Here is a 19,023-nt window from a genome sequence, read left to right as displayed (position 1 = left end):
AGCAGGAATAAACTCAGTGGTGGAAGAAGCAGAGGCAAGGCGGCAGGCAGGGAGCTTTTCCAGGGGTGCTCACCATGTCTGTTCTTAGGGCTCTCTAGGATATGTTTTGAGCTGCACTTGTGTGCTGCAGGCACTCTTAGTGAGCAGCCCAGATTGGGTTGACTTCTACTTTTAGTGCCAGTCACAAAGGCAACATCAAATTCCATAAATCTATTATTTTTTTAAATTAAGTGTATTTTTGCAATTTTAACATTCTTCAGTTTCATAAACATTTGCAGAAGGGGTGAGGGGCAAATAAATACTCTGATGGTGTGGCATTTCTTATTTTATGCTTGAGAGACATGTTCATTTCCCCTCCTCTTCCTTTTAATCTTACTGTCTCCCCGCCACAGCTGCTTCTGAACTCCATCCTCATCTCTCCTGCTGTGACAGTTCACTAGCCTTCACAGTACCGAAGGCGCTTTCAACTCTTATTTTCCACCAACTGTCAGCTGCAAAATAAGGTTGCTTTGTTTGGGAAGGAAAGGGTAGAATCCTTTTTGAATGTCTTCTTTCCCTTTGAAGCAGGAGCACTTCAGAGACAATTGAACTGCTTTTAGGTTTTTGTTACCACCCAGCTTTTTTTTCTGATAGATCCTGCCGTGAACACAGTTCTGTTGATAACATCGATTTGTTGCTATGGAAATAGTGGTAATGTCACAGATTCAGCTCAGTGACTTTACTTCAGGTTCAGGTGGGAGAAATGGGCAAAGCTTTAGGGGAGAACCTCATTAAAACCAAAAGCTATCAATTATAAGCAAGTGAGAGGTAAATGGAGCCAACCTTTTAGGTAATGAAAACATAAGTGTGAACCCCTAGCACATTCGCTGCATGCAGTTGAGTGCCCCAGCATGAATTCCAACCCACAAGAGTCTTTGACAAAATCACAAATTTACACTTTCTCAGAGTATTTCTTCTACTTAAGTTTAAGTCTCTTAACCCAAATTACTTGCACTAAAATGGTTTTTCTCTTTCGATCACCAGGACATGGACAGCAGCCAGCAGTTCCTCCTCCAGTCTCAGCAGCCAGTCCACCAGCCAGCAGGCCCCAGCAACAGAATGGGAGCTCGGGCGTGGGTAAGGCTACCACATGAGGATGCATGCTGATTGTGTGTGGCAGGCTTTTGATGGTTTGAAATTTAATCTGAGACTAAAGGGAGTTTTCAACATGCTGTTCATGACAGTTGCTTCTTGCAAAGAATAATTCCAGTTCTTCTTGGAATTATTGTAAAGTGTGTCATTGAAAAAATGATTAAAGACTGTCTTTTAAAGATACTTAATATGCTTTTTAAAAAAAAATCAGAATTATACACTGTTCTTTGTTAACAGTTTATCTGGTAGTTTCTCACACCCTCTTGACTTTTTGAATTACATACCTTTTAAATTCTCGCCTTTTAACTCTTTAGGATCTGCTTATTAAATTTGGCTTGTCTGTCTCCAGGTTTCCCATCTGGGGCTCTTGTGGGTATTTATCTTAGCTTGAAGACAGTATCATTTATGTTGGTCATAGGTCCTGCTTCTCTGTCTCACGGATGAGAAATAGTTTCTTCTTTTTAACTTTCTCTTCAGCACGTCCTGAGAGGCTGTAGAGGAATCATCTTGTTTACTTTTTGGCCTTTGCTTTAGGAACCTCCTCATGTGGGATGTCGCCACTGAAAATTATGATTTGTAGAGTTTGGTTGGAATTTATTTTTAGAGTTGCTTTTTTCTGTCCCAGCTTCACATACACCACCTATTCCCCTCCCCTCAACTATTAGTTTCTATTTCTCAGTGCTAAGATTCTAAGAAAAGCAGGGTTAAGACATCACTGATGTTTCTGTGAAACTTGCAGGACGTAAGTCGATTTCCCCATTAGTCTTTGGTGTTTTTATCTACCTTGCAAGAGCTAGCTATCGTCTCTCCATCTCCCTTTCTAAGTGGATCTATTTATACAGAACTCTCAAATTATGTACTGTTGGAGGGGGGTGGCAGAATAGATTATCTAAAATGGTAAAGACCCTAAAAGTTACTTCCTTAGGCTAGAATACAAATAGTATGTCATTCTTCTTCCCACCCCCCACCACTACAGGTTGATCTTTCCAGTTGTCTATCTTTGGCTTATATTGAGATTGATTTAAAAAAAAATCAGTTAACATTCCCTAAACACATAACTGGGTGCTGAAGGAAAAAGGACTGGAAGTGTATGGAGGGGAGGCTGCCTGCCAGCATGAAAACTGGATGTGTGTGTGTTTTATATAATTGTGTATTGTATACTAGGTATGTATACACACGCACACATAAATATTCTGTAGAGTATGTGTGCTTCCTTGTGTCACCTTGAGGTAATTGTTACTGTTGTGTGTGTAGTCGTTTCTTGACTCCCCAGTTAGAAGAGAAAATTTGAAGATCTGGGACCGTGTACGTATATTTTTCACTAAGTGCTACAAATGCCTAGAATAGTGCAGTACGGGCTGTGGAAACTCAATAAATAAATGCCAAGTAATGGAAGATTTACATTTCTAGCCAGATGCCATTCTGAAGAAATGTTTTGATATAGAATATATGAAATCATTGGACTAAATTATCTTTTCTGAATTTGGAGGTTGAAGCTTTATAGAAACAGCGTGCATGTAAAAGATTTCATCTGCTTATAGGCTTTATGTAACTACATATCCTTCCCAAGTGCAAGACAGCTTCTTAGGCTTGGATAAAGGAGTCAAGAAGGGGTCACGAAAGCCAGCCAGCCACCTACTTGTCTTGAACCGAAAACTGATTCTTGCCCTTTGCTCCCAACTAAACCCAATCCCTTCATTCTAGACTTTCCGTGCCTGTAAGACCAGTTGAGAACTGGGAGTTTTCTGGGGATGTTTTGAGGCGATATATTTATGATAGGTATCCTTCATCTCGAATGGTTCACCCACTGTGTCCCTTAATTCCTAGCATTTCCTCTTGCTTTTTCTCTTATGCAACTAGTGACTTGTCATCAGTTTTGCCAGTCAAGAAGGTTGATTTTCTTTCTCTGACCCATAATCCTGCCTGTTGATACACGGGAAAAGTTTAGGAGGGTTGACCTCCGAAATAGCAGTGTCTGGATTCATTACCATTATTATCTTGACCTCAGGGCGTAAGTCAGCAGATACAGTTGTGAACATCTGTGTGCCCAGCCTTCTTCCTAGATCTGCCTCTAGCCTCCTGTTTCAGTCTCTGTTTGATGTCCAAATCTCTTGATTATTTAAAAGGAAAAACTTTGTCTCTCATCTTGTATGATGTCACTAGTAATTGAGAGTTCTTGCAAAACTCACTATAAAATTTAAATAAAATAATGATTGTCCTTCTTTGTGTTTGTTTTTAAAGGTTCCACTGTATCTAAGACTTTTGGTGCCTCAAAGACGTTTGGAAAACCTGGAGGTACCAGCCTAGGGAGCAGCTCTGGGGGAACACAGGCCAAAGTGGTACCCATTGCCAGCCTCACCCCTTACCAGTCCAAGTGAGTTATTTCATGGAATAAGTTTAGAAGGGACTTAGAAAAGAATATAAGAGGTTATTATGGGCCCTTGAGTTACTCATATGTGAACTTCAGGATTACCACACATAAAATAGGTTTCCTCCTTTTTTTTTCTCTAGAGGGGGAGGAGGTAACAAATTGTGGCAACCTTTAACTCAATAAAAGAATGGCAAAAAGAGCAATCATCCATAGCCTATGGAATTTCATTCGTTTTAAAAGAATTTGAAATTGAAAAGACTTAATGTTTCAAGAATCAGTTGGTAGTCCTATGAGTTAGAATAAATTTTCTAATTCAGAAGGTATTTCATCTTATCATATAAATAGGTGATTTTTAGTCTAAAAATTATTACTCTGATTTAGTTGGCTTAAAGAATCTGTGCTGTTTGTATTAACCATAGTAATATAGCCTGAACAGATATTTCTTTTATATGACTTCAAAATTAATTTTAGCTGTGGAAAATTAGTGAGTACTCGTTTCAGAATTCTTTCAGACATGTTTTTGTTTGTTCTTCAATTCTTTGCAATATAGGGAAGATCTGTTCCCCTGTGAAATTATGAGTAAGGTAGCTAATGTGCCAGCACCTCCATTCAGGATGGACACGAGGACTGGATGTCAGACCTTGTATCTCCTTTCTTGGTGGCCTCTGTCTGAGGTCATAGTGCTTGAGAGTGTTTTCTTTTGGTGCCTGAACCAACACCGCGTTCCATACCCCTGTATTTATATTCAGTGTGTCTTGGAAACGAGAGAGAAGTTTGACGTCAGTTATATCAGTTCCCATGATTGAAAATAGTGGCAAAATATAATTGCTGGTATTACTGCATTTTCTAGCTGAGAACCTTTCATTAAGGGGATAGTGTTGCCTTGGTGATGCTTTTTGGAGAAGGGAGAGCGTTCATAAATTGACTTATTTGACAGGAGAGTGAGTCAGTGTTAAATCACCTTGTGTGTTTTACTATTTGCTTATACTACAAACTGTCAAACCTGGATGTCATCGTGGGGTTTTAATTAGCTGGATTAAAATACAGCTTACGCTGAAAAATGGAATATGCATAAGATAAGAAAGGCTATAAGAAGATGATACGTAAGATAAGTAAGACTCCAAACACTAATATAATCTATTTGGTTTTTAGGTGGACTATTTGTGCTCGTGTTACCAACAAAAGTCAGATCCGTACCTGGAGCAATTCCCGAGGGGAAGGGAAGCTTTTCTCTATAGAACTAGTTGATGAGAGTGTGAGTATTTGTCAAGTGGGGAAAGAGGAGTCTTCGACTCTGAGAAACAGAGGGCTCATCTCTGTGTAGGCCTGTGAGGTGAAAAACAATAGTAAGCCAAGAAGAAACACGATTCTTCTTGTTTTTCTTCTATTGTAGTCTTCTGATGCTGTCTGGGGGCAAAGGGTTAAAGTCATAAATAAAATCCTTGATCTCAGACGAAAGCATTTGTAGCAGTAGAAATTAGTTTTCTAAAGGTAAGTAGCCTCACGGGCAGGAGAAACCAGAGACACTGTCTGACTTGCTGGCAGGCTTAGTCGAAGCCCCAGGGGGTTATGTCTGCTTAGGAGCCAAGTGGAGCTTTGGGCCACAGCAGAAGGCATGAAGCAGCCTTGATATGTGATAAGTGATCGGTTCTGTGGGAGATGGATTCTGGCTGTGCAGGCACTGTATGCTTTTCTTTTTTCTTTTTTTTTTTTAATAAATTTATTTATTTATTTTTGGCTGTGTTGGGTCTTCACTGCTGCACACAGGCTTTCTCTAATTATGACAAGCGGGGGCTACTCTTCGTTGCGGTGCACCTGCTTCTCATTGCGGTTGCTTCTCTTATTGCGGAGCATGGGCTCTAGGCACGCGGGCTTCAGTAGTTGTAGCTCGTGGGCTCTAGAGCGCAGGCTCAGTAGTTGTGGCGCACGGGCTTAGCTGCTCCGTGGCATGTGGGATCTTCCCAGACCAGGGATCGAACCCTTGTCCCCTGCATTGGCAGGCGGATTCTCAACCACTGCGCCACCAGGGAAGTCCTTCTATATGCTTTTCTTTAACAAGACCAAATCACGATGAAGAGACGAAAAATCCATGTTGTGGAGTCTCCACAAAGTCTTGTCATGCTATTTCTCTGTCCATTAGGTTTTTTTTGCGGTATGCGGGCCTCTCACTGCCGTGGCCTCTCCCGCTGTGGAGCATAGGCTCCGGACTTGCAGGCTCAGCGACCATGGCTCACGGGCCCAGTCGCTCCGCGGCATGTGGGATCCTCCCGGACCGGGGCACGAACCCGTGTCCCCTGTATCGGCAGCTGGACTCTCAACCACTGTGCCACCGGGGAAGCCCCATTAGTTTTGTTTATAACTCCTAATGTGTACTTCAAGCATTCTTTTCAAACTGCTGCATATTTCCTATTTGTTCAAACCTCTAACAGGGCAGAAAAAAAGCAGTTAGTTTGTTTTTATTTTTTTGTTTGTTTTTCGAAGATGGGATAATACCCTAAAATGTATTGACTGTGAGGGCAGAATCGGTGTCAGAACCTAATTTTTTTTTTACCAAATTATTGGTCTCGTCTGTCATTTGGCTAAAAATTCAGCTGTTAATTTAAGTTTCTTCTCCATCTGTAGCATTTTGACTGATGGAAAAGTAAAAGTGAAAATCGAATCACAAGCAACTTGAAAGTATGACTTGTGTTTAACATTTTTGGCAGTGACTCCTGAGTATGAAGTAATTCCTTGCTGGGTGCAAACATGAGGGAAACTGGTGGATCACAGTGGCTCAGCACACTTCCCTGGGGGCTTCAGTCGTGTCACTCAGTGTTCGAAAATTTTTATTTATTTATTTATTTTTTTAGGTTTCTAAATTGAGGTTAATGAAGCACAGTAACGGGATCAACCAGTTAAACTTGGGTGGTGTCATCAGGGTTACTAACTTGAACATGTGACTGTGAACTGTGTGTTTCTGGGGTGATTGCGCTACTGCTTTAAAGATGTCATTTGGGCACTAAGATGTCCTGTTTTTCACTGGGAAAACTTGAACTCCCCAAGTCTAACCTGTTCTCACATGCTTCTTCTGCAGGGCGAAATCAGAGCGACTGCTTTCAATGAGCAAGCGGACAAGTTCTTTCCTCTTATTGATGTGAACAAGGTACAGTAGCATGGAGTCTAGAACGGGAACAGCCGAGCGGTGGGGTGAGGGGATGCTGTCTGTTGGAGAGCTGTGTGATCTGTGAAGGGTTTTTATATGCGATTTGATGGCCTATTGCACGTTCCATAGCTTGGCCTCTTTTACAGGTCTATTACTTCTCTAAAGGCACCCTGAAGATTGCCAACAAACAGTTCACAGCCGTCAAAAACGACTATGAGATGACCTTCAATAATGAGACTTCTGTCATGCCCTGTGAAGATGGTCATCATTTACCCACAGTCCAGTTTGATTTCACAGGGGTTGGTGACCTAGAGAACAAGTCTAAAGACTCACTTGTAGGTAAGTATGTGTGCAAGAATGAAGAGAGTGGTGATTATTAGTTCTGTTTGCAACATACAGGGGAGGCATGAGACTTCCATGCTTGCTGTCCAACCTCTGGTCATGCTGTAATGGGATCCTTGACCATCTCTTGCTAAAATGTTGTGCCTGTGTTTTAGACATAATCGGAATCTGCAAGAGCTATGAAGATGTCACTAAAATCACAGTGAAGTCTAACAACAGAGAAGTCTCTAAGAGGAATATCTATTTGATGGACATGTCAGGGAAAGTGGTGAATGCTACTCTGTGGGGAGAAGATGTGAGTACCCGCGTTGAGTGGTCAGAGCACGTGCAGAGAGGCGAAGACGTAAAGAGCTTCCAGGGTGGTGGTCTTGCCCCGGAAGCTGTGGGGCTTTGGCCATGTCGGCTGTGTAGACCCTTCCTAACGAAGCGTTGGACTATCTGGGGAGTATTTTTTTGTTTGTTTGTTTGTTTGTTTGTTTGTTTTTTTGCGGTACGCGGGCCTCTCACGGTTGTGGCCTCTCCCGTTGTGGAGCACAGGCTCCGGACGCGCAGGCCCAGCGGCCATGGCTCACGGGGCCAACCGCTCCGCAGCATGTGGGCTCCTGCCGGACCGGGGCACGAACCCATGTCCTCCGCATCGGCAGACGGACTCTCAACCACTGCGCCACCAGGGAAGCCCTCTGGGGAGTATTTGAAAACCTTTATTTGATTTACTTCTGTGAGATTTGCTATGATTTAGATTTTACATAGTGAAACGCTCTTTCCTCTAATTTTCGATTAGTTTTGATGTATCTCTGAGCAGATTCTTGTGTGTGAGGTTCTCTTGTATAGATTCCACGTGCCATTTATTGCATTCACTCTACTGTTGGCTGTTTCCCTTGTTTTCTGTAAAAATGTTTTGTGCATTCTTCCCGCTAGTGACGATTGTTTGTATTTGTTTGGTGTCTTTGTTGTTATGCAGGCTGATAGATTTGATGGTTCTAGACAACCCGTGATGGCTATCAAAGGAGCCAGAGTTTCTGATTTTGGTGGACGGAGCCTCTCTGTACTGTCTTCAAGCACCGTCATTGTGAACCCTGACATCCCAGAGGCCTACAAGCTTCGTGGATGGTAGGTTTTATGGGGCTAAACACAAGGATTATTTGAGCCTTAGTTTGGAGAAGAGCTGGTTCTTTTGGTTCCCACGATCGGTATATGAGCTGTCTGCCAAGCAGAGAGCTTCGTTTCTGGGGGGAGCAGTGCCTGTATTTCTTGGAGACATTGTGCCTTCTGAAAGGATGGCTCTAAAGCCCTTCAACTGACAGACCTGTAATCCCATGACAAACCTGGAGAGTCGCAGGGAGCAATTAGGACGGGAATGCTGCCTGCTGACCTTGATCCTGCGAAGCAGGTGAGGCTGGTGGTAGCAGCTGTATGGTGAAGCTCTGTGAGCGGAGGCATCTTTCTTTTCATGACTCAAAGCTATGGGCTTCTGCAGCGTCGGGGGAGAGAGTGCTTCTTTTTCCGTCCAGTCTCTGGTGCCGATTGCATCTTCTAGCATGTATTCACTGGACTCTGATCAAGTGCGGTGGGCACGATGGGCCTTTGTGGGCATTGCGTTGTTATTCGTGAAGCGTTCGGGGGATGAGGAGAGCCTACTAAAATCTCCTCGCTATATCTAGCTGTTTAGGGTGTTAAAACTCTGCCTTAAAAGAGCACGTCAAACTGAAGCATGGTATGCAAGCATTGATGTGGTCAGGGAAAGCCCTGGAACTAGCTTGAGCTTAAATAATTTGTGTAGCTGTGGTCACAGCGGGTAGTGTGTTGGTTTTCAACCATGTCTTAGGGTTTGAGTGACTAGGGAATTAGCTCATATTACATACTCCCGACTTTTGTTTGAGCCTAATGTGAACCAGTTGCACTAGTATTTGAATAGTTTCATGAAATATCTACTGGCATGATCATGTCACTTAAGCCAGCCTTGTGCATGTGGTCCCTGTGGATCTGTATTTAACTCTTCTGGTAGCTGGCATTGCATTATAAGGGAAGGCCCATTCGTTAATAACCTGACCAGATGTAATCACACCTTTGGTTTGTTCTTATTGCTTGATTTTCTTTCAGGCTCTGGAGCTCGACCCCAGTTCAATTGCGTGCCCACGTTAAGGCCTTCATATTTTTCTTGTCGATAACTGTGATCCCAGTCAACATAAAAAGACATGGCTGCCTCTAGAATAAAAGAACTTGGCATTGATCAAAGAAAAGCTCAGTGTACACGTCCCACTAGGCAAGGACTGGAGGTGTTTAGATCTTGGTTGCAACGATGTGCAGTTTTTACTGTAAGAAGGGCTGCCTCTCTCCTTGCTCTGTTGACTCCAGTTAGCTGTCTTCGGTGGCAAATGTCTCCTTGGAGTTTTTGAGACCGTAAACTCATGTAGCTGGTTGTGGTGAAACAGATTTATGGACCTTGCTGTGCCTCTGTGACAGATTTAGCCGCTGATCTGACAGAACAAAAAGGCAATTGTCTGCAGCTTAGGGCAGCATCCATTCTGTTGCATGCTCTCTTTTTAAGGAGCCTGGTCTGTATGTGGTTCCTTCTAGTTATCCTCCTTTTGGGTGACATTGGCATGTTTTTAATCTCAGACTGACTCTTCCCTGCCACAAGTATGTTTCTGAGACACTTCCTCTTGGGCCCCCTTTCCTTCATATTAGCTGATATGTGATCAAGAAATGTAATCAATTTTATAATAATTTAACATAAATTAATTTCAACTTTAATAACGGCATAAATGGGACTTCCCTGGTGGCGCACCCAGTGCTTAAGAATCCGCCTTCCAGGCTTCCCTGCTGGCACAGTGGTTGAGAGTCCACCTGCCGATGCAGGGGACACAGGTTCGTGCCCCGGTCTGGGAAGATCCCACATGCCACGGAGTGGCTAGGCCTGTGAGCCATGGCCACTGAGCCTGCGCGTCTGGAGCCTGTGCTCCGCAACGGGAGAGGCCACAACAGTGAGAGTCCCACGTACCGGAAAAAAAAAAAAGAAGGCAGTTGTAATTGACTCTATTTCCTCTTTTTCTATAATGATAAATATTGGATATATATGTATGCAGTTTTAGATACATGGCAAGATGACAAGATTCTGTAAGGTAAGAGGAAAAATAAAGGAGAAATAAGAGTTTCACTTCTGGTATGGCAGTATGAGAAGCTCTAAAGATTCACTACCCAGTAAAATAAGCATAACTCGTAAAAATTATTTTTAAAAATCTGTCTCATAAATTGTCCTAAGGGCCTACAGCAAATGAAAGAACATTTATTCAGGAAAAGCTACTAAACAGCCCGTGCGCCACAACTACTGAGCCTGCACTCTAGAGCCCGTGAGCCACAACTGCTGAGCCCACGTGCCACAACTACTGAAGCCCACGCGCCTAAAGCCTGTGCTCCACAAAAAGAGAAGCCACAGCAATGAGAAGCCCGCGCACCACAACAAAGAGTAGCCCCTGCTCGCCGCAACTAGAGAAAGCCCCCATTGCAGCAACAAAGACCCAACACAGCCAAAAATAAAATTAAAAAAAGAAAATAACTTAAAATATATATATATATATATATATATATATATATATATTGGCATGAGTAAAATCTCGCTAAGAAGGTAAATCTACAAGGAAACAGATAAATACCTTCTAATAAATTACTTTGAATTATATAATCTTTTGAAATTATACTAGGCTTAAAAGATCTTTCACCATGGGAACACTTTTTGCTACCTTGTTAAAATATGTCAATTGTCCCTTTCTATCCTGATACATTTCAGTGATGCTAAAAATGCAGCTGCTGAGCAAAAATGAGCATCAGTAGCCCAAAGAACTATACCACAGCTCTCCATTGTTGCTTTTTTTGTTGTTGACTTTCCGGCTTACTGTTTTTAGGCCTTGGGCCCTCTGGCCAGTGTTGATATGCAAAACTAATTTAATAAAAGTTTCTGTGGTAGTTGGGCACTGTCTTTCTTGACCACTGGAGGGCATCAAAGCAATTGAGATAAAAAAGAGGTCATTCCATTTCTTCAGTAGACTTAAGATACAATGAGGAAGATACTACCATCAGCTCACTTGGCCATGACCTATGAAAGTTGGGTGAGGTGGGGGCTTCCCTGGTGGCGCAGTGGTCAAGAATCCGCCTGCCAATGCAAGGGACGCGGGTTCAAGCCCTGGTCCAGGAAGATCCCACATGCCGTGGAGCAACTAAGCCCATGCGCCACAACTACTGAGGCCACTCTAGAGACCATGAGCCACAACTACTGAGCCCGCATGCCACAACTGCTGAGCCCACATGCCACAACTGCTGAGCCCACGTGCCACAACTACTGAAGCCCGCACACCTAGAACCCGTGCTCCACAACAAGAGAAGCCACCACAATAAGAAGCCCACGTACCACAACGAAGAGTAGCCTGCGCTCGCCGCAAGTAGAGAAAGCCTGCGCGGCGAAGACCCAACACAGCCAAAAAAAGAAAGAAAGAAAAAAAAGAATTTGGGTGGGGAGTGGATAGCCCATATATAGCATGTAGGAACAAGTATCATATTCAATAAGCATATATAGTGCCTGTTATTCTGTTTTTCAGGTTTGACTCGGAAGGACAAGCCTTAGCTGGTGTTTCCATCTCTGATCTAAAGAGTGGAGGAATAGGAGGGGGCAACACCAACTGGAAAACTTTATATGAGGTTAAATCAGAGAACTTGGGCCAAGGTGACAAGGTATCTGCATTCCTAACTTTCTTCACAAAAGCACGTAAAATGTGCGAGACAATAGTTTTCAGATTCCATTTGTGGTACCAGCTGTTAGACCTTAATTCAGAGCTATGAGTCTCACCTGGGGCTCTGCCCAGAGCATGGCGTGATGGTTGAGGATCCCAGCCAGAATGAAGGAGCTGTGCTTTCTAATAGGAGTATGTTACATCCCTCAGGTAGGTTGAGGCAGAAAGATGTGCAAGCTTTGACTTAGAGAGTTGTGTAGTTCTCAGAGGGATCTTAGCAAAATGGTAGTAATCAGGTTGTGTATTTTATGAGCTGCCCTGAGGTCCATATTTCTTTTCTCTGATTGTTCCTGCAAACTGAAATGCCCGTATACCAAGAAGGTGGCTTTTGAGATTATAGCTCACACCGAGCATTAGTCAGTCTCAGCATCAGACATCGGGCGGTTCACATGTGCCCTCACTGGCTGTAGAATATTAACGTCTCGTGGGCTGAGCGCTGCTGGTATTCTGTGACAAGAATGGCTCTGGTATTTGACTTTAGTTGCAACTTCCCTTTTAATGTTTGTATCTAATGACCCTCCTCCCATCTTAATCTAAACCTGTATTCTGTCAGCAGTTCAATATTTAAATCATTTATTTCTCCTTTATGTGCCCAAAACCAGTAATTCCTGCTTTATTATTTTCATATTATACGATATAGTTTTTATTCCTTACTGTCTCATTTCACTATACTCTCTTATTCATCATTGTCAATGACTGCAATTCATAGTGCTGTTATACAGCATCCTGAGAATGAAATATTGGACAGATCTGTGTCTCTTGTCAACCAGTTTCTTTCTTAGATCTAGGGGTAGACAGTATATAACAAGAAATCAGGCCTAGAGAGTACCTGTTCGCACCCAAACTTTCAAGTCACACTTTGAATCTGGACCTTACCTGGAAATACAGAAACATCCTTCAGACATTCTCCTCAGAGACTCCCCTTCTCTAGGGCCTTTTAGAGTGAGGATTTGCCCAAGCTCTTTAAACATCCACCGTATTGTTTTGCCTCTTCTGTTCTGAAACATCAGGAAGCCCCAGAGGCTGCTGACCTGGCCCTGAATTGAGTACACCCAGAGGGAACTGCTTGCCCCCCAAAATTATTCATCCCGTATCCTTTCCGTGAGAGTTAAAAGGCAAAGCAAATAGTAACATAAAGCCCATGCACATGACTTGGCCCTTGCTACACATACTTATCAGTGACGTCTCCACTTTGAAGACACTTGTTCAGTCTTTTTGCATTCTGAATTTGATGACTTAGGCCAGGGATTCACAAACAGGCCCACGGGCCATATCCAGCCTGCTGCCTGTTGTAAATACAGGCACATTGAAACCAGCCACCCGCTCTCATCTCCATACTGTCTGTGGACAGTCTTGCACCACAGCAGCAGGGTGAGTGGCTGCAACAAAGACTGTGACCCAATGGCTTGTAAAGCCTGAATTAGTTACTGTCTAGCTTTTTACAGAAAAAGCTTGCTGACACCTGGCCAAATAGAGATAAAGTTGAATCTAGACGCTAGAAATCATTGCTGTTGTTTTTAATGTGGGAGGAATGGTTGAACATAACTGCTAGATTTTACTGCATTCCTCTGTATTTCCTGGTTCTGTTACCTTTGGAGGGTCAGAGGAACAGGAGGAACAAGTCTTTGTCTCTTGAAGTCTTTGTCTTTCATATAATCTGTTTCAGTTTTAATTAATTTAGTCTAATTTAGAATTCTTTTATTGTTAAGGAATAATATGCTTTATAACTTGGTTTATTACCTTCATGGGTTTTGTAATCAGCACAAGTGACTTCTAAAACTGTAGAATGAATTATTCCCAGTAATCACATTGTGATCATGAGAATTAGAATATGTAAATACTTACCCCTCATGTGTAAGGGCAAGTCCAGTCCTGAACATAGGCCTGTGCTCTGTGTCTCATGTCACTCTTTTCTCCTGAAGCCCGACTATTTTAGCTCTGTGGCGACAGTGGTGTATCTTCGCAAAGAGAACTGTATGTACCAGGCCTGCCCAACTCAGGACTGCAATAAGAAAGTGATTGATCAACAGAATGGATTGTACCGCTGCGAGAAGTGTGACAGTGAATTTCCCAATTTCAAGTACCGCATGATCCTGTCAGTAAGTAGAATGGGTGGATGAGGACCACTGTGGTGTTTCTTGAGTCCCTACCAAGTGCCTGGCACTGTCTTTAGTTCAGGCTTTCCAACTGTCTGGGATGCCAGCAGTGACTGAGAGCTGTCTTATGGCGTGCCTCCTGGTGACTGAAGGATATACAACTTAAAATGTAGAGGACTTTGGTGGCTCGTTCAAAACCTTTAGTCCAAAGGCCATTGTGGCTGGAGGGCCACTGAATCCACTGTGCCCAGATTCTGTGTCTGAAGGAGAGTTTAGTTGGGCTGTATCTCCACTGAGATCTGAAATCACACATCGTGTGATTCTGTGATCCAGACTTACATTTTGAACTTCTTTCTTGGATACCTTTTACATTCTTTGGAAAGAATATGGCATATATAGTGGAAATGGGTTTTTTCCCTGGAAATTATTTTAATGAGTTGAAAAGTTAATCTCCCAGTCTCCTTAGTGTGTCTTCCTTTCATTATTTCTTTGCTGAAGTAATGTAAAGTTGTGTTTTTTAGGTAAATATTGCTGATTTTCAAGAGAATCAGTGGGTCACATGTTTCCAGGAGTCTGCAGAGGCCATCCTTGGACAAAGCACTGCTTATCTTGGGGAGTTAAAAGAGAAGGTCAGTCGCATCTTGTATTATTACTGTAATAGTTCCCATGCTATAACACTTACCCATTTTTTGCTCTTTAATATTTTTTGGTTTGCTGCTTTTGGGTGTTGTATAGTTTCTCACTGATGATTATTTGAGAGCTCATCCGATTCTGTCTAATTGTGTCCACTTTGGATGTGCTAACAATGAGGCATGAAGTAATGTATAGAAAATGCTTTAAAAACAGCACTTTCCAGCATTTTTTTTCTCCTGTTACTGTTAGCACACCAAGAGTTGGTGTGCCTGCAATCACTTGAGATCTGGAAGGTGTCTTCTGAAATAAGCTGAAGTAGAGATGTGCCTTTTCTTTTTTTTGAGTCTGTGTTGGACTTTAAGTCCATTATGGTTTATCCATTATGGATTATCCCGGGACATTGAATAGTTCCCTGTGCTACAGTAAGACCTTGTTATCCATTCTAAATGTAATAGTTTACATCTACTAACCCCAAACTCCCAGTCCATCCCTCTCTCCCCACCTTGGTAACCACAAGTCTATTCTCTTATGTCTGTGAGTCTGTTTCTGCTTTGTAGATAGGTTCATTTGTGTGATATTTTAGATTCCACATGTATGGTATTTGTCTTTCTTTTTCTGACTTATTTAGTATGATAATCTCTAGTTGCATCCATGTTGCTGCAAATGGCATTATTTCATTCTTTTTTATGGCTGAGTAGTATTCCATTGTGTATATATACCACATCTTTATCCATTCCAGATGTGCCTTTTTAATGTAATAAACAGTTTTCTGGAAAGTTGAATCAAATCCTGGTTTAAATTCACGTATAAGGTACTTGGTTATTTCATGTTGTAAGATGAATTCTTACGAAGTAACTTTCTTTCATAAGATAACTTTCTCCATTTCATTTTTATAAATTAGTATTTTCACATATTAATTTTATTTAATTCAGGGAAGAGATTACTAATTATCCTAAACTTAAGAAAGGTACTTGCTCAGATAAAACATGTAAAGACCAATAAAAGCTATATTTTCTGGGCCACACAAATTAGCATCTATCTGTAGATTTTTTTCCCCTGTTTTCCTCCAAATCGGTTAGGATACTTATAAAAGCCACTAACAAAAAAAGGGTTTGTCATTTGTTTTGTTGTGCGTGTGTTTTTCTTTTCTGTCTTCTGTCCGTTTAGCTCTGCCCCTGTGTCTCTTTGAAATTGTCCATGAGCTCTCTAAAAATAATCCCAACAAGCCCTTTTACAGAAATAACTGGAATTGACTTTAAAGTATGATGGTATCTTTTATCTGTTTTGCCTGGTCCTCTATTTTCATATCAGATTTTAAGGCTCGAGGCAGCCTTTCAGGATTTTTTATGAGCTTATTACGTTTGGCTGGTTTCACTGCCAGTGAATGAGGACATATAGAAACTCTTCCCTCAGGAACTATGATATTCTTAGAGTATGCGCTCCATGCTTTCACTGATCTTGAAAGAATGATGGCAGCTGGTACGATTTTCTGAAGGTTTAACACATTGTTTTATTTACATACCCGAAAGCCTGAGGACTTTGTGTGTGTGTGTAGTAACCTTTACACAAAACAGTTCTATATATAATAAAGCTATTTTCATGTTTCAAGTGGCTTGCAAAGATAATACTTGACTGATATGTTTTTTTTAAAGTTCTTGTACATTTATTTTATGCATATTTACATAAAATGCTTTCTCTGATCCCTGTTTACCAGACTTTTTTTTTTTTAGTTCAGCAGCTTAATCAAATAGTATTTGAGGGGCCAGAGAAAGAGGGAGAGAGGAGTATCGTTTTTAAACTTTTTCCCTAACCTTTGCCTACTTTTCCTGTCTTCCTCACTTCCTCACCAAATCCATAGCTGTAAATCCAGAGGCTGAAATAATGCATATGACAACTTGAACTTTTTTCTGAGTATGTCCTCCCATTAATTTGTGATGAAGATGCTGAGCCTCAGATCCATTCCATCACAGACTTTTAAAGTTTAGAAATGTGTTTCCTAAGAGTGTTTCAGTTTTATTGTGGTAAAATATACATAAAACTTACTATTTTAACCATTTTTAAGTGTAAGTTCAGTGGCATTAAATACGTTCACATTGTTGTGCAACCATCACTGTCATCAAGCTCGAGAACTTTTTCATCCTCCTAAGCCGAAACTCTGGACCCATTAAACACTAACTCTCCACTGCCCCTGGCAGCCTTCATTCCACTTTCTGTCCCTATGAATTTGAGTACTCTAGGTAGAGTATTTTAATTTTTAATAAAATTCTACCTAAACAGTTTTATGTGATGAAATGTCACCTTAGTCATTCCTAAGAAATTTTAAACCACTGGGGGTGATCATTTTCTCAAGGATTTTCCTCAAAGTCTTTTCAGAAATCTTACGGACATTTTCAGATGGTCTGGTAGTTTCCATGCGTACTGTTTTACGTTTGTTTTTGCAGAACGAGCAAGCATTTGAGGAAGTTTTCCAGAATGCCAACTTTAGGTCTTTTACATTCAGGATCAGGGTCAAATTGGAGACCTACAATGTAAGTAACATCACCCAAGGTGCAGGAGGGTTAGCAGTGGGGAACTGCTGTTTGTCAGCCCCAGCAACATTATAGTGTTAACTGTCAGTTCCTTGCTTACTGTGTTCCAGACCCAACGCTAAGCACCCTGCATTTATTACTCATTGAATCTTCCCAGCACTGGGGTACCAAGCATCATCCTGTTTTCAGATGAGGAAACAGACTTAAAGAGAGGTTAAGGGTCTCGTCCAGTGTCAACATCCAGAGAAAAAATGCTATGTGGCCTTTTTTGTCTGTGCCTTGCAGCAAGCCAGATCTTAGTTTCCCCAGGGATCAAACCTGTGCCCCCTGCATTGGGAGTGCGGAGTCTTAACCACTGGACCTCCAGGGAAGTCCCGCTGTGTGGCCTTTTTAGTTAAAACCTGGGGGTTTTTGGTTTGTGTCCCGACAAAATGGACTCACATCTTCCACATGGTTTGGGTTCTAAAGTCAGTATGTGAAACAAAGACCATATGTAGTTAAAGTTACCTTGAAAATTCCTTAAATTGCTCATAACATCAAACGGTTGTAAAGTCATGATGAAACAGCCTTCATCGAGTACTTACTATCTGCCAGATACTGTTCTACGCCCTTTACATACATTGCCTCGCTTCATCCTGGCAGTAACCCTATGTGTAGAAACTATTGTCAGCCCCGTTTTTACCAGCAAAACAATGTAGGCATACGGAGAATGAGTAACTTGCCTAAACTCGTATGCTAGCAAGTGGCAGAGCTAATAATGGCACACAGGCGGTCCAGCCTCAGAGCTTTGCTCTCAGCCATGCTTAGAAATAACGACTGGGTTTAGTCAGTACAGAGCACACTGTAGTGTGTGAGCCCCTGAGCTGGCCTCACCCTGTTCTGCCTCTGCAGGCAACGTCCAACCTAGTGAACCGGCTGCGAGGGGAGAGAATTCAGAAAACTTCTCTGCTTGCCTCAGGGTTTACTCGTTCTGTTTTATTGTCAGACCTTAACCCTAATACCTGCTGATAGCTGTGCTTGGTTCTGTGAGCGTTAAATGAGACAGGGACTCCAGATGTCAGTGATACGATGTCAGGGTGGTGGATGTCAGGGTGGTGTCGGGAGGGAGGGATGGAAGGGTTGCTCGGTCCCTGAGTGGTGTGGATAGGGGAGGTGAAGGGCAGCGAGGTCGCCTCTCTCAGGGCTGAGGTGGGCCCACGGCAGGCCTCCCTCCTCTGCCGTGGGTGCTTCTCCGCTCCCCACGGCCCCTGCTTTCAGAGCCAGCTGTGTGGCTTTAGGAAGTCACTGTCTCCTCTGGGCTCCTGTTTCCCCCTCTGTAAAGAGAATAAATCGAACTTCATGAGTCCCCTGAGGTCCATCGCGCTTGGAGTCTAGGTTCCTGAGCGTATGGGAGCGCGAGGGAGAGGTGAGAGGGGTCTGTGTCGGAGGGAGGCCTTTGTCCACTCTCCCGGCCCCAGAAACTCTGCCCTGGGCTCTCACCATCATTGTTTCCTTATCGGAATGACAGAACTCCGAACCCAGCGTGTCTTTGTGATTTCTCCTGCTGGGATCATTGAAACCATTGCCCCATGGCCACAGGCTTTCCTTCGTTCACAAATCGCTTTTCTCTTTTCAAAGGATGAGTCTCGAATTAAGGCCACTGTGATGGACGTGAAGCCCGTGGACTACAGAGAATATGGCAGAAGGTTGATCGTGAGCATCAGGAGAAACGCTGCGGCGATGTGAACCAAGCCTGCTAACGGGGCAGGAGTCTGTAGACAGAGGGCTAAAGCGAACTGACCCCCGACCCCCGACCCCTGCCCCGCCTGACGACTCCGCGTTAGCTGCACGGTGCGGAGTGCCTCTCTGTGGGGGACTAAGCCATTGCCTCTTGTGTGCATCTGGGAACCCACTGGCAGCAAAGGGAAGTCCTTTCGGAGGGCTGTGGTGTAAACCGTGTCAGACCTCGGGGTCAGCTGGCGGGGAGTGTAGTACCAGTCACTCCCTCTGTCTTTAG

General features: G+C 42.8%; 1 protein-coding gene across 1 annotated transcript in view; it reads left to right on the top strand.

Moving 5' to 3' along the window:
* RPA1 (replication protein A1) overlaps positions 1–18,752 on the top strand; it is a 53,341-nt gene extending 34,589 nt beyond the window's left edge. The window contains exons 6-17 of the mRNA XM_007454203.1: positions 1,024–1,116; positions 3,373–3,505; positions 4,655–4,757; positions 6,576–6,644; positions 6,791–6,983; positions 7,142–7,281; positions 7,948–8,096; positions 11,579–11,711; positions 13,693–13,869; positions 14,388–14,495; positions 16,941–17,027; positions 18,645–18,752. Of these exons, the coding sequence (XP_007454265.1) occupies positions 1,024–1,116; positions 3,373–3,505; positions 4,655–4,757; positions 6,576–6,644; positions 6,791–6,983; positions 7,142–7,281; positions 7,948–8,096; positions 11,579–11,711; positions 13,693–13,869; positions 14,388–14,495; positions 16,941–17,027; positions 18,645–18,752 (1,493 nt within the window). The remainder of the gene's footprint in view (positions 1–1,023; positions 1,117–3,372; positions 3,506–4,654; positions 4,758–6,575; positions 6,645–6,790; positions 6,984–7,141; positions 7,282–7,947; positions 8,097–11,578; positions 11,712–13,692; positions 13,870–14,387; positions 14,496–16,940; positions 17,028–18,644) is intronic.
* The last annotated feature ends 271 nt before the right edge of the window (positions 18,753–19,023 follow it).

This window comes from Lipotes vexillifer, unplaced genomic scaffold, assembly GCF_000442215.2.
Source record: "Lipotes vexillifer unplaced genomic scaffold, Lipotes_vexillifer_v1.1 scaffold680, whole genome shotgun sequence".
NCBI classification, from domain to species: Eukaryota; Metazoa; Chordata; class Mammalia; order Artiodactyla; family Lipotidae; genus Lipotes; species Lipotes vexillifer.
Note: the sequence above shows the minus strand (reverse complement) of the source record. Positions and strands in the feature narration are given on the sequence as shown.